Raw genomic sequence first — 15,262 nt, 5'->3', positions numbered from 1 at the left:
GCTCATCTGCCACTCTGCCCACCGGGGAGCCCGGCTTGGAGGAGGGGTGCCCAAGGTAAATGGTGTTGCCAGGACCAGGGAGACTCCGGCTGAAACATGGGCAGGGTCTGGGAAAAACCTGGCACCAGACCAGGATAAAAGTGGAATTCAGAGAATCCATGAGCAGGAAGGACACCCCCCAGCAAGAGGAGTGGGTCCGAACCCCACTGCACCCGGGCCACAGGCTCTTCAGGGCATTGTGGGCTCTGGAAGCCCCGGTCATGAGGCCCCACCGCCCCGCCCGGCACTAAGTAAGTGGCTCTCAGGGAAATCATAACACGATGAGCAGCTTCCGGCCAGTCTCACGGGCGTTAGCCTACTCCTCGCTCCTACACAAACACGGCAGGGCTCCCGGGCCCTGACATTGTCCTCCACGGCCGGGTGTCCAGGTCACACGGAAGCAAGGAAATTTCACAATGGCTGGGGGCTGGGGGGCATCATCGGCTCAGGGGCCTCCCCTGTCCCTCCCCTGCCAGCAGGGGCTGGAGGGCGATGGAGAAACAAGGAAGGGGGCAAAGGGTGAGAAAAGAGAGGGCAGAGACAGAGCCAAGCCCTGACCCACAAGGCCCTCTAAAGAGTGAGCGTCTGTCCTGCACAGGGGCCGTGTAAAGAGCGAGCATCTGTCCTGCACAGGGGCCGTGCACCCCACCATCATCCTCCAGCTCACAGGGACAGCGGTGCCCTGGTCTAGGAAGCAGGGAGGACCCTGGCTGGGCGCGGCCCCAGTGCCCACAGGCACACTGGCTGGGGAGACCGTGAGCAGCCGTGTGTGACTCTCAGCAGACCCCACAGAGGCAGAGCCTCCCAGGGGCTGAGGGGCTCCAGCACCTGCAGGGACCTTGAGACTCCCACCCAACACAAGCCCCCAACCCCACCAGCAGCCGCGCCCCGCCCTCCTCGCATGAGCCAGCAGAGATGGGAAGCGCACGGCAGAGCTGGAATGTGGCGTCGGAAACGCTCGGCTAACCCAGGGTGGGAAGGCAGAGCCTCAGCTGAGCACGGGGAGGCAGGAAGAGATATCCCAGAACCACCGAGCAGGGGGTAAGGCCCTGGGCTCGGTCCCCAGAGACCCCTGCTCACAAGCCCTTGCACCAAGCCCTTGGCCAAGGGATGCCATGACCAAGGTGCCCGATCACCGTGTGTGCCACTGTCACTGTCACTGCTACTAACAGGAGTCACCACAGGCCAAGCAGACTTCACCCAGGCCTCCTCCTCTAAGAACAAGAGCTGGCATTGCTTGAGCGCTTACTGTATACAGGCACCAAGCAAAGGCTCCACATGAAGTGACTCATTTAATCCCAGGTTTTCAGGTGGGTGTTGTCACACCTAAGTCCTGGAGCCTGAGGCCTGATGGGGGCGCGGGCGAGGGGGCTGTTGGGGGCTGCTACCAAGGTCTCAGAGCTCACAAGGGACCTGATGGGGGCGCCAGCGAGGCAGCTGCTGGGGGCTGCTACCAAGGTCTCAGAGCTCACAAGGGACCTGATGGGGGCGCCAGTGAGGCAGCTGCTGGGGGCTGCTACCAAGGTCTTGTAGCTCACAGGGGACCGGATGGGGGCACCAGCGAGGGGGCTGGTGGGGGCTGCTACCAAGGTCTCAGAGCTCACAAGGGACCTGATGGGGGCACCAGCGAGGCAGCTGCTGGGGGCTGCTACCAAGGTCTCAGAGCTCACAAGGGACCTGATGGGGGCGCCAGTGAGGCAGCTGCTGGGGGCTGCTACCAAGGTCTTGTAGCTCACAGGGGACCGGATGGGGGCACCAGCGAGGGGGCTGTTGGGGGCTGCTACCAAGGTCTCGTAGCTCACAGGCGACCTGGAGGGAACTGAGCCCAGTACTGAGCCATGTTTTCCACTCTTGGCTGCTTGGACGGGCATCGGCATCCGGCCCATCAGCGAACACTTGCTCCACATGCTGGCTCAGGTCAGGCCAGGCCAGGGTCCCTGAGGCCACCCATTCTGCCCTGCCAGGGCACTACTGTAGGATGCAGAGAAGCCCCCAGCCCCAGCCAGCCCAACAACCTCACACAGTGGCCCCAGGAGAGCAGCCGGTCTAGAGAGAGGCTGGCACGGTGCCCCCAGGCCTGCGGGTCCCGGCGTGCAGCCCACTGCCCTGAGAGGGGCAGCTTGAGGAAGGGCCTGCAGGCTTCCCTGCCTAGACTGGAGGCCTCGTGGTGTGGGGAGGTCCAAAAGCCTTGGCCAGGCCCCCCGCTGACCCTGACTCACTGCTCCCTCTCTGACGTTCCGGGCTCCCAGGCAGCCCCCCAGACACTCCCACAGTCCCCAGCACCACCCTCCAGGCCCCCAATGGCCCTCATCTGCTCATCCTCACTCCTGCAGGCCTCGTCACACCCTGGCCACAGGAGAAGCATCTGCTCACAGTCAGCATCCCAGCCATGAGCTCCACATGGGCAAGCACCCGCTGCCAGGGTCCCCGAACCCCCAGGACTCGGCAGCAGCTGAGCCAAAACCCAGTAAACAATTGAGTGACCAAATAAATGAATGACTCCGTGGATAGCACAGGACGCGCCAGGCAGCACCCCTCCCACCCTTGGGGCTCAGGCGTAGCCCGTGTGAACCCTGACTCCTACCCACCCACCGCCCCCCTCACTCGCTGGGACCCAGCCATGGGGTTGAACAGGGAGCGGCCGGAGAAGGAGATCACAGGGATTCCCCGGACCATGAAAACAAGCAAAAGTAAAAGGTACAAACAAGCAAATCTTGCGCTAAAAACGAATGTTTAAAAACAGGAAGAAAGCCAAAGCTCAAGTCCAGGATCTGTGTGGAGACCCCACCGACGTGACAACCAGGACCCCCACCCTCCCCTGCTCCCTGCCCCCAGCCTCAGCCCAGCCCGGGTTGCCCCGGGGAGGGTCTCAGCCAAGATGCCCTCCACCCCACTCCGGCCAGCAGGGCCAGGCCAGGGCAGAGCCACCACGTTCTTCTAAGGCTCCAGGGTCCCACATGCAGATGGCGGCCTAGTGCCTGGCCACAGCACAGGCAGACAGAGCTGGCAGGACGGGCCCAAAGCTCACCTCGAGCCAGGCTGGTGATGGAGATGGGCACACTCACTAGGCCCTGCTGGGACCATCAAGACACTGAGATCCCCACAGTGGGGAGCGGCTGAACCAGCCTCGGGGGACGACCCAGCAGCCCCTGCCCTCAAGCCTGACTCTGAGACAGTTACTGCTGACGCAGGTGAACACAGGGGCACACGAGGATAGCCAGAGCCCAGCTCGGGGCTCGGAGGGGACGGCATCGGGGGAACGCGGCTGCGCGCACCTCTACCTGCAGTTGCCTTCCCCGCCCGAGCTCTCCACCCCCGCCCCACCCAGGACCCCAGGCCCAGGGGCACCCCCACCCCCGCCCCAGCCATTAATGCGGCTGTGCCTTCAAGTCCCCTCCTGGGAACAAAAAGCCCGCTCTCCCCCAGTAAACCCTGGGGACTCGGGCTGGCAGCCCCACTTCCTCTCCCCGCCCCCGGCCTGCTCCAAGCTGCCTATTGTTTCCCCCCATTATTAGAATCCCCTTTGGCAGGCCCCAGAACCCCTGCCTCGGAGTGGAAACCCGGGGGAGCCTTGGCTTTGATGTCTGCCCCCTCCCCACTAAAAGGACCCCTTTGTTCCTCCCAGACGACAGGAGCAAAGAAACAGGCACATCTCAGGTGCCATCAGCAACAGTGGGGGCTGGGACCCCCTCCGAGGGGCGGCTGGCCAGCACCCCCCTCCCTGCTGCCAGCAGTGGCCCCATCTCCTCCTTCTTCCTTGTTACTCTCCTCCCTTCCTGGAGAGAATTACCCACTTCCTCTACTGGAAAAACATGGCCATCATCCCTTCTCTTCCCCTTTTCCTGCTGGAGCTCGAGCCAGGACAGGCAACTTCAGCCCCGGTTTGCAGCCCGCATGCTTCCTGTGTGAGAAGAGCCCCTGCGGCTCCAGGCAACTACCTGCCATAAGGACCCCTAGAGCTGGGTTCTGTTCCTGTCACCGGAGCCCAGGGGAGCCCACTGTCCATTAAACCTCAACGTGGAGCGTGCTGGCCGGACATGGTGGCTCACACCTGTAATCCCAGCACTTTGGAAGGCCGAGGTGGAAGGATCGCTTGAGCCTAGGAGCTCAAGACCAGCCTGGGCAATATGGTGAGACCCTGTCTCTACAAAAAATACAATAATTATTCAAGCGTGGTGGTGCACACCTACAGTCTCAGCCACTCGGGAGGCTGAGGTGGGAGGATTGCTTGAGTCCAGGATTTTGAGGCTGCAGTGAGCTATGGTGGTGCCACTGCACTCCAGCCTGGTTGACAGAGTAAGACCTTACCTCTAAAAAATAAACATAAAAAGTAACAAAATAAAAATGTGGGGAGTGCGTGACTCCCGGCCACACTCCACGGTGCAGCCTGTCCCTCACTGGCAGGATGCCACCTCGATTTTTTAGGGGAGGCCGGCTTTATGAGACAGGGTCCCATGACCTCTGGACTGACCCCTCCCAGGGAGGGACACTGACCCCTTTGCCCAGGCGGTTTCACCAGCGGGGCTTCTGTCCCCATGCCTGAAACCCTTCCCAAACATCTCTGTAGCTGTGAGCCCCATTCCTTTTACAAAGCAGAGGCTTGAGAGCCGCCCACTCAGCTCAGACCACCCAATTCCAGTCCTGGGCCCCCATCTCTGAGCCCCAGCACATCAGCACCTGCCCAGGTCAGGTCGTATGCAGCACGGGCCTCTCCAATTGTGCTGGCTACATAACGGAGAGAGGAAGGAGCGGCTCCCTTACACCCACTGAAGCTGAGGCCCGCCACCCGGCCCGGATTGGCCTTGGGAGAACATGGTATAGGGAAACAGGGCAGGGAGAGGGACTCAGGGAGCTGGGGGTGAGCGTGGTGTGGCAGGTAAACCCCGAACTAGGCTCAGGAGTACATGAACCACAGACACCAATGCATGGCCCCAGGAAACCCTCAGACACCCTGCCAATGGCAGGCTCCTGTCCTCCGGCAGAGCCAGCAAAGTGGACTGACCCCACCCAGCCCCAGCTCTCTCTTTCCGGAGCTCTGCCAGCCTCGCTGACGTCGCTTTTGCAGCCTTTGGCAAACGGCGTTGCTGAGCGAGTGGCCCCTGAGTCTCTCGTGTTGCTGGGGAAGGGCGATCCCCACCAGGCCCGGGGCAGATTCATGGCTCTGCTGAGTCCTCTGGGGTGGAGGTGGAGGGGAGGGCAGGGAGGCGCAGGCGGCACTCACCCGAGAGACAGCCCTTCTCGCCGGGCTGCTGCGTCCACCCTCGGCAGCACCTGAGCACAGTCCGGGCCTCCGTGGTATACACCTGCCTGTAGCCCATGTAGTAGACGGTTCTAGAAAGAGAGAAGGGAAGTGCTTACCGTCGCGGGACTGGCTGTATTCGGCTCTCACTGCACCCCTGGGGAGACTGACTCTGCGTCAGCCGGGTTCCCGGTGGCACAGGCTGCAGCACCAAGGTTCCTGGGTGGGGTGGCTGATGCCAATGCCCAGCCAGGTTCTTCTGAATGAGGGGGCAGCATGGAGGCAGCAGGGGCCATGCTGGAGCCAGCGACAGTGGCCTCGTGCTGCATGCAACCTGGGAACACGCTACCTCACTGCCCCTGCCTGGCCCCCTCCCTCCCGACGGTGGTCCTGGCTCCAGGCTGGCGTTGGGATGCACATCTCACCGCTCACTCGGCTCTCAGTGCCAGGCAGGTCTGTGAGCATCTCGGGGAGTTGGAAGTGCCCAGCCCTGGAGCCAGAATGGCTTCTGGGATGAGCCAAGTGGGCCCATGGTGCCCGGGACCGGGTGGGCTGTGCCAGGCAGGGGAGGTGCCAGTTCAAACTCCATATTCTGAGTCCATCAGTGAAGCAGACGGCCCCAGTAGGAGCCCCACACACAGGTGCGATGGCCACTGCCCCCTACACCTAGGAGGACAAAGCTGAGCTGGGGAGACAGAGGAGACCTGGAGGAAGCAGTTAGGGGAGCAGCAGGAGGACCTGTGTGGGCCCAGGTCAGAGAGGAGGCACCATGATGGGCAGGCAGGGAGGGCTTCCTGGAGGCAGTGTGGCCAGGGCAGCCTTGGTTCACAGGCTGGCTCCTGCTCAGATGGGACGGGCTGCGGCTCTCACTAAGGCTGAGCAGAAAATGGTAAGGCCCCCCAGGAGACGGCAGTGTCCTGCTGGGAATGGGCAGCCCGATCTGGCCAGCCTGAGAAGGTGCCCACAGCCAGAGAGACCCCAGCTACCCAGAGGACACGACGTCCCCCTCCCCAAGTCCAGACGCTGCCTCAGGCCACCAGCACCGTGCAGTCCACAAAGCCCGGCCACCTCAGGGCACCCTGCGCCATCCCCTGCCCAGCCCCCGTCTCCACCCCAGGGCACCCCATGCCATCCCCTGCCCAGCCCCCGTCTCCACCCCAGGGCACCCCGCGCCATCCCCTGCCCAGCCCCCGTCTCCACCCCAGGGCACCCTGCGCCATCCCCTGCCCAGCCCCCGTCTCCACCCCAGGGCACCCTGTGCCATCCCCTGCCCAGCCCCCGTCTCCACCCCAGGGCACCCTGCGCCATCCCCTGCCCAGCCCCCGTCTCCACCCCAGGGCACCCTGTGCCATCCCCTGCCCAGCCCCCGCCTCCACCCCAGGGCACCCTGCGCCATCCCCTGCCCAGACCCTGTCTCCACCCCAGGGCACCCCACGCCATCCCCTGCCCAGCCCCCGTCTCCACCCTGCTCCTACAGGCATCACAAGCCCCCACGCATGGGAAGTCTTGGCAGAGCATTTGGCAAGGGGCCTGCCTCTCCCACTCTGGGACTCGCCCTGAGTGGGACAGCTACAAACCTAGAGCAGAGGGAAGGTGGGAGGTGGGGGCACCCCAGCCCACACAGCCCCAGCAAGCCTCCCACCATCACAGCCCCATCCCGGGGCTCCTAAGTCTCAGTTCCTCCTTGTCTGGGCCTCTTCCAACTCGAGCTGCCCCCAACAGGCCGCCAACCACCCACTCCATGCCCCCTAAAGTGAAAGACCCTTGGAGAGGGCTGGCCGGCCCGCGGACCCCGCAGCCCCTGTGAGGACCGACCGCTCATTGCCCTGCAGCCACCAGCAGCTCACACAGCTCCACTGCCACCAGGGAGCTGGTTCACGCAGGGCTGGGGTCATCAGGGGAACGAGGCCTTGGCCACACGGGTGCCTACTCCTCTGCCTTCTGGAAGGTTCGCTGCCTCTCGAGGAAACTCCTTTCCTGCTTCCTCAGAGCATGGGTCACATGAGCCCCAGGATCCGCCTGCCCACCCTGCCGTCCTTCCTCGGGGAGCCGCCCTGACACCTGGGTCCTCACCCCTCCACTGCCCAAACAGCCTCCACCCTCACTCTAGCAAGGACTACTAGCAAGACAGACAGCCACCTGTGCCACCTGCCCACCCTGACGCCCTGTCTCCCGCTGCTTGTTCTGCAGTGACTAATGTCCCCACAAACTCAGGTCCACCCGGCTGTGACCTTACTTCTTGGAAATAGGGTCTCTGCTTCACCTGCAGTCAAGTTAACATGAGGTCATTCACAGTGGATGGGGGACCCTAATCCAGTGACGGACGCCCTTATAAGAAGAGGGAAATTTGGACGCAGGCACAGGGGATGGCTGTGTGAACAGGAAGGCAGAGACGGAAGTGGCGGCCACAAGCCAAGGCACTCCCAGACAGCCGGCAGCAGAAGCTGGGGGCTGTGACAGACGCCCCCTCAGAGCCCCTGCAGGGGCCCAGCCTGCCCACACCTTGATCTCGGACTTCCGGCCTCTGGAGCTGGGAGAGAATAAAGCCCTGCTGTTTTGAAGCCACCTGGTTTGTCGGGGCTCACTGCAGCAGTGGCAGGAAACTCTTGCACAGCTCACCGCGTGGTACCTGCCCAGGGGTCCCAAGGCTCTGAGGCCTTTGTTTGCAAGGACAACTGCTCACGTGCATGTGAGCAGCGGGAGGATGGAGAGAGAGGCAGAGAGGGACAGAGGCAAGACAGAGAGACATAGAAAGAGAAATCGAAGGAGTAGAAGATGCGCCCGCCCCGGGCCTGCCCTGCAGCCTGCAGACCCCACAGCCAGCCACCCTCCCCCATCTCTGCCGCTGTCTGCAGGGGCGGTGACCAGGGGCCCAGCCAACAGCCTGGGATCAAGGGCCCTTGAGCCTCTGGGAGTGGCCAGGGCAGCCGGGCTGCCGTCTCTGGGTAACAAAACACCCCCAGCTTGCCGGGGCTGCTGCATGGGAAGCCGGAGGTGGGCCCTGGGGACCCTGATCCAACAAACAAGCGGGGCCAGTGGCCGGCCGGCGGGCGGGCCGCTTCCCGGAAGCACGTGCTCATGCACGCGCACTGCACAGAGACGCTCTGGGAGCGCCTTGCAAACCCCGTCTTGGCACGACATGAAACCACTTGCCCAGACAGAAACCGACCACCACGGCAAACAATATTTGGCAGAGCTGAGAGTGTTTGGGCCTGTGCATGGTAAATATTTATCCCCTCTCCCAGGCTGCAGCAGTGCCGGGCTACGTGCTGCTTCCCCGGGCCACTGACCACCCCCTCCATCCCCCCAAAAGGGAATGACCCTTGCAGCCCCTGCAGCCCCGTGAAGACCAGCCCTTCGTTCTCCTGCAGCCAGCACCAGCTCACACGGGCTCCAACGCTGGGGAGCTGGTTCACGCAGGGCGGGGGTCGTCATGGTAACGAGGCCCCCCCGCCCGGTGCCCACTCCTCTGCCTTCTGCAGCCACCAGCTCACAGTGGAGGCCACGGCTCAGGGAGTGTGGGCCTGGCAGGAGGGACCTGAGCGGCAGCTCCACCATCAGAGCCCCTCCCCCACCCCTTCCTTCTCAGGGACCTTGCTCCGCAGAGCGCGGGAGCCCCTTTATTCAAAGGGCCCCCGGCCGGGTTTGTCAGGGAAGTACCCACTGAGGGGGCTGAGGGCAAGACCCCTGAATACCCGGGCGCCCTCTCAGCTGTACTCACAGCCTCACCTACTCTGGGCCGGGCCGGACCGGAGCACCCATCACCCCACGGCCCTGCCTGAGGCAGGCAGCAGGCTCCACAGCCCAGAAGCCAGATGAGGGGCTGACACCTGCTGCCCTTCTGACCGCAGCCACCACCACACCACAACACAGCCACTGCGGGGCCAGCCCGGGGAGGGGGCTCATCTAATCCTCACCGCTGCTGTGAGCCAGGTGGGGAAACTGAGGCTTTGGCGGGTTCCCACCCTACTGGGTCTCATCCAGCCTGCTGGCCTCCCCCCCAGAGCTCAGGAGAGGAGGTGTCTCCTTGTCTGTCCAGGGCAGGAGGGTGACCCTGCACCAGGCAAGCCAGGGTGCCCTCGGGCTGTGGGGTGCGCAGCTGCTGCCTTTTGCCCTCGGCTCTCAGCCACCCTGCATCCTGCTCCAATCAACTGGAGAATTACCAGTGGAAAAGAATCACCACAGAAAGAGAAGGCCAGAAGCCAAGCCCTCAGGGACACTGTCCTGACAATGAGGCCCCAACAACCTGGCACAGGCACACCGCAGGCAAAGCTGGACATTCAGAGCCACATGTGGCACCCTTCTGGCCTGGGCAGGGTGCCTGCCACCAAGCCTAGCTGTGGCCTCACAGCCCGAGTCACCAGTCACCCAGTCGTGTGACGGTGGAGGGCTTGGCGGCAGTCTCGGCCCGGCTGGCGAGGTGGCAGATGGAGGTGCGTAGAGGCTGAGGGGCATGCGTGGTGCCCTGCCGGCCAGCACTCATGCTTGCTCCTCACTCCAGGGCCTGAGGAAGCCCAGGCCAGCCCCTGACCCTGCCCTGCTGGGGCTGTTCTGCGCATGGGCACCCCGTTTCTGTGCCCCGTTTCTGGGCTGTGCCAGGCAGCCCAGAAAGGGTTAGGCTCTGACAGGCATGACCCCAGGCCCAGGAAATACTGTCAGCTCAGTTCACGGGTGAGAAAAAGGAGGCTGACGTCGCCAGGCTGGTAGGGGTGGAACCAGTGATGAAACCACGAGCCTCCCATGGCACCAGCTCACCCTTGAGTCACCCCTCAGTGCCACAGTGCTGTGGGGTCCCGCCTCAGCTGCCCCGGCCTGGGCTGCAGCGCCAGGAGCCTGCCCAGCCCTCGCCCCTCTGCGCCCTCCTAAGGTCAGCCCGGGCTGCCTTCCCTGCATCTCCCCAGAACCCTGGGGCCTCAAATGCTCAGTGCCCCGACTGAATGGTGGCCAAGCCAATGAGCAGCGCTGCCCTTGCTGAGCCCAGCCACACATACCCAGGTGTCTGCTGTGTGGCAGAGCTGTCCCTGTGGGCACAGGAGGAGTGGCCTGTGCCCACCTCCACGATGGCACCCAGAGACCAGCTGGGACGCTGGGGTCCCCACCAGTTCCACAGTGAGTTGGGAACCTGGTCATAAGCACTGGGGGCTCGAGGGCAAATGGGCAAGGGCTCAGGGTTAGGGACGGGGACTCCTGCTGGCAGAGGAGGAGAAGCAATGCTCTGAAGGAGGACAGGCGGGAGCTGGAGGGCGGGGAACAGGGCTGGCTCCTGGGAGGGATGAAGGGAGCAGGCCCCAGGCCGGTGCTCCAGGTACCACCCAAAGTCTCGCCGCGTGGAGTGATATCTGGACCTGGCATCTGAGGAGACTCCCCCGAGGCTGCACAGCTGGATTCAGCCTCCAGCAGCTTGGGAGGGGACACAAATTGGAAACGTGGGATTTGGGAGCACCCTGTGCCCACGAACAGCCCCAGAAGCATCCCAAAGGGACAGGGGCCCAGGCCGCGTGTCACCACCTCACTTGGGGCTGGTTCCAGTAGAGCACACAGGACGCCCATCCCCCCGGCACCAGGGTGGTAAGAGGCCTCTGGTTCCCCCAGGAGCGGGGGCCAGGTGAGAACAGCCCAGGGTCCTCAGAGGTGGACCTTGGCCCCTCCCCCATGACAAGCCCAGGACCTTGAGGCAGAATGGCCACCTTTCGGGAGGGAGGGTTGGTGAAGAGGCCCGGACACCCTGCATTGGGTAATGCCGGGAGGGGATCCCCTGCCAGTGCCCCCCCCTCCAGGCAGGGGGACTTTGTCCACGGCTGCCCCCAGTGCCCTGCCAGGAGGCTGAGGACCCCGGCACATCAGCAATGCTGCTCCCACCCTGCCTTCAGGCCAGCCTAGAGACCACAATGGAGAAATCATGCCCCCATAGCGAGGAGACTTCCTCAGCCCGGCCACCAGCACTCTCTCCAGCCCTGGGCTCAGATGGCTTCTGGCTGCTTCTAGAAACAGAGCTCTTCCACCACGAGCTGTTGGCGGGAGACCTGGCTGATGCAAACAAATTCCCGCAGGGAAATCCACCTGCATCCATGCACGCATGACATCCACAGGGCAGGCCCGCATCCACGCATGGGTAACAGTCAGGACAGACTGCAAGCTGCTATTTTGGGGAAAACAATGAGAGGAGATTTCTTCTTTTTGCTCAGGGTCCCTGAACCTCAGCCCTCCTGAGATCTCTTGTTTTGGGGGCTCAGGATCCCTGAACCTCAGCCCTCCCGGTACTGGGCCGGGTCGTCTGTTCGGGGGGTCGTCCTGTGTGCTGAGATGCTCAGCAGCACCCCTGGCCCCCTCAGCCTGCCCAGCTCACCTGTCACCAAACCTGACTCCACATCTCCACTGTCCCGGGGTAGGAAGACAGAACTGCCCCTCAGTGAGAACCACCATTATTGCTTAACAGTTTTTTTTCTCCTCTACTCTGAACACATCTGAATTGCGCAGCAAACACACATTGACCAGAAAGCTGCCAGAGCCCCCTGGAGCAGGTACAGCAGGTGCAGGTGTCCCGCGTGGACCCCACGCCCAAGAGAGCAGCGCAGAGCAGGGCCTCGGCTCCTCCGCAGATCCCAGGCTGAGAAGCTAGCCACGATCTTCTCTGAGAATGCGTTCCTGCCTTCCCTCCCGCAGACACACGGAAACTCTCCACCTGACACGGGGGCTGCCAGTTCCCCGCACAGCCCGCTTTGCGGCAGGGCTGGCTCTGCAGAGCCTGAGTCTATAAAAGGCGGAGAGGCGTGCACAGGCACTCAAGTTCGGTGTTGAAATAAAATCTTGATTAGTAAAAAGTTTCACGTGTGTTGGGGAACAAGGCCCTAGGGTCAAGAAGCAGCAGCCTCCCACCGGGCCCCTGGCAGGCTGAGACCACTCTCCCCTTCCTGCGTGGCCAGCATCCTCCCGGGCTGGGCCCCTCCTCCTCCACACACCCCTCACAAAGGACTCAGGTGCTCGGCTAAACAGGAGGGGGCTACAGCATGTGAGCAGCCCCGTGGCGACTCAGGTGCTCCGCTAAACAGGAGGGGGCTACAGCATGTGAGCAGCCCTGTGGCAGCCCCACCCTGAGGGTGGGAGAGGCCTCATGCTCAGATGAGGGCTTCAGGCGGGGGGTGCGTGTGGCCCCGAGACCAGGACGGGGTCCCAGCCTCAGCTGCCCAGCTCCCGGGTAGTCAGTGCCGCCCTTTGTGTGAATGGAGCCCCTCCCCCAACACGGGCCCCTGCACTTACCTCCGCTCATGGCCCACGCACCATGCCTGCCACCCGCAGCCGGCCTTCCACACCGGCACCGTGTGGCTTAAGGCCTGCACGCACGGCTGGCGGCGGCCCACCAGGGTCAGCTCCTGCTCAGCACACACGTGGGGCCTGGAACAGAGAGACGGAGAGTCAGCGCCTCGGCCACCCCCAGCCGGCAACACCCACCCCTCCTGCACCCCCAGCCTTGGGTGTCAGCTCATCTGGAGTGAGGTCCAGACCCGTGGCCAGGCCTCCACGGCACAGTGCCCATGCCAGTGCCCCAGGCCAGCCGTGGGACCCAGGCTTGAGGGCACAGGAGCTCAGGGGAAAAGGCAAGATGACCGCAACATCCCCCACGCGTGGGCCACAGCGTGGATCCTAGTGCCCTAAGACCTTGCGACACAGCCACCAACGACGCTGCCTCAACAGACAGGAACTGTGGCCTCAAGGCACAGTCACACCTCGTCCAGAATCCAGGACCAAGCGCGGGCCCATTCTGTCCTCTCCACCCCAGCCCTCCCCACCTCGCTTCAGAGATGTCCCCAGGCCTGATGTTGCTGGGGCACACGGCTGGGGTGAACCCGGGCCCATCCCCTGTGAAGTCAGCGGCTCCCCGGCATCCTATGACCCACACTGGTGAGTGTTTGCTCTTGGAGGAGGAGGTGAAAACCCCAGCCCCATCCCTACCAAGCTCCTTCAGGTCCCTCCAAGGCCTCTCCAGCCCAGAGGCTGCATAAACCAGGGGAGGGGGCATGCCAGGGACAGGCGCCTTAAGCCAGCCATCCAGACCCCACCGGGCTCGGAGCAGGTGGAGAAAGGACTCAGGCCCTGCAGGGGGAAGGGTCAGAGGGAGGGACCCTCCAAAGACAGCCACACAGGCCAGCACCCCCAGAGCAGGGGCTCGCCCCTGGCCTGCCCTGACCGAGGGGTGAGGCGGGCTCCCTCCACAGAGGCAAATTCGGGGGGAGAGGACAAGGCTCCAGTGCTCGTGTCCCACTGCATCAGGTGATGTCTGGGGGGCCTCAGAGGAAAGAAGAGGCTTGTCCTGCTCTCCCAGCTCTGGACTTGCTCCCCAGAACCAGGGCCAGGCACACCTGGTGCGGGCCGGTGTCTCCCCTCCAGCCTCAGGTGCAGCAAGCCTGGCAGATCCCACCACAGCCCCTCCCACCTCCTGGGGGCAAGCAGGTGGCATGGGTTCCCCCAGCCTCCTCATCAGAGGTCCCCACCCCACCGGGAATATTGTCCAGGCTCAGTACCGCCCTCCGCCCAGGCCTTGCCAGGAGCTCCTAACCTGCCGCCGCCTGGTGGGCTGGACCCTGGCTCAGCACTCGGAGACTGCCCGCCCCGTCCAGCCACCCTGGCCCCAGGCCAGCCGCCCCCAGATGGAGGCTCTTGCAATGGAGGACTTATTTTTCCTCTTTCCTGGGGCTTGTGCTGTGTGGGAAGCCCTGTGTCCCCTCTGACTTCAGCCCACCCCCTTGTGCTGAACAAATCCAGAAAGCACAGACCCAACATAGCGGTGGCAAAAACTGAGAAGGACAAATGGCAGGGCCTCACCAGCCGGGACAGCAGAGGCTCCACCAGGCTGCTGTGGCACCCAGAGGAGGGACCCTGGCCTCCAGCTGCCCACCCACGAAGGGGCAGATGAAGGCTGGGACCAGAGTCCAGCTCCAGGTCTCCAGTCAAGTCTGAGAGGGGCTGGGGCTGCTGCTGGACATGTCCTGCCCGTGACCTCCTGCCGAGAGGTTCTGCCCACACTCTCCCGCAGTTTCCCAAACGTCCCATCCCAGGGCTGAGGCTTGCCCACCCGAGGTAGCGTTGATTCCTGGAGTCCAAGCCCAGGTGACTGCAGGGCGGGGCACAAGGCAGGGCACGAGGCAGGGCAGAGCTCCTCCTGGCCATGAGCAGGGTCCAGGTTCCCCACCAACTCCCAGACAGACCGGCAGCTGCAGCCGAGAAGCCTCCGCAGCAATGGGGACCCTCCAGCTAGGCGGGATCAGCTGCACGAACCCAGGACAGGTGGAAAGGCTCTGCCATTGCCTCTTCCTACACCAGGAAGACAACTCTCACCTGGGTGGAGAGTGAGACTTCCAAAAACCCCGACTATTTCTACCTGGGAGCTGGGGAAGAGGTGACTCGTTCAGGAGTGCCTCCTCCGTGCCCAGCACCAGGTCCTTTCCTGACATTACATAATCGAATCTCTCCCCTCCCAGGGAGGAAGTGACAGTGACCCCCTGATCTGCTCAAGATCACCAGCTAATGGTGATGACTAAGGGCCAGGTCTCTCCCACCTTCCCCCAGCACTGTTGGGCCTCTGTGTCCCAAGGGCCACGGATCCCAGAGTGAGAATAGGGGAGGGGGCAGGACCAGAGGCTGGATCAGGGACAGAGGGTCACATCTCCAGGGAGAGCCCTCCTCAGCCTCCCTGGGGCTGGGTCCTGACCTCATTCCTGACCCCCAGACTACAGCACCCATGGGGGATGGTCTCACAGCCCCCAGGGCCACTGCCCCACCCCACCCTGCTGTGACCCAAGGCTGACCTCTGTGGATCACATCCTCCCAGCACCTGCACACACACAAACACACACCCTCACACTCACACTCTCAGTCACACACAAACTCACACTCAATCACACACATTCACAACCACTCATACACACACCCGCACAGTCACACACTCACAGTCACATACACCCTTACTCATACTCAGTCACACCACAC

General features: G+C 63.3%; 1 protein-coding gene across 2 annotated transcripts in view; it reads right to left on the bottom strand.

The window, feature by feature from the left end:
- Nucleotides 1–15,262, bottom strand: part of LOC100975124 (multiple epidermal growth factor-like domains protein 6) — a 127,870-nt gene that overhangs the window by 106,296 nt on the left and 6,312 nt on the right. For both annotated transcript variants that reach the window (XM_063602254.1, XM_034953733.3), the window contains exons 2-3: nt 12,536–12,670; nt 5,261–5,370 (exon numbers count right to left, since the gene is read on the bottom strand). In XM_063602254.1, coding sequence (XP_063458324.1) covers nt 5,261–5,370; nt 12,536–12,670 — 245 coding nt within the window. The remainder of the gene's footprint in view (nt 1–5,260; nt 5,371–12,535; nt 12,671–15,262) is intronic.

Source organism: Pan paniscus, chromosome 1 (genome assembly GCF_029289425.2).
Source record: "Pan paniscus chromosome 1, NHGRI_mPanPan1-v2.0_pri, whole genome shotgun sequence".
NCBI lineage: Eukaryota > Metazoa > Chordata > Mammalia > Primates > Hominidae > Pan > Pan paniscus.
Note: the sequence above shows the minus strand (reverse complement) of the source record. Positions and strands in the feature narration are given on the sequence as shown.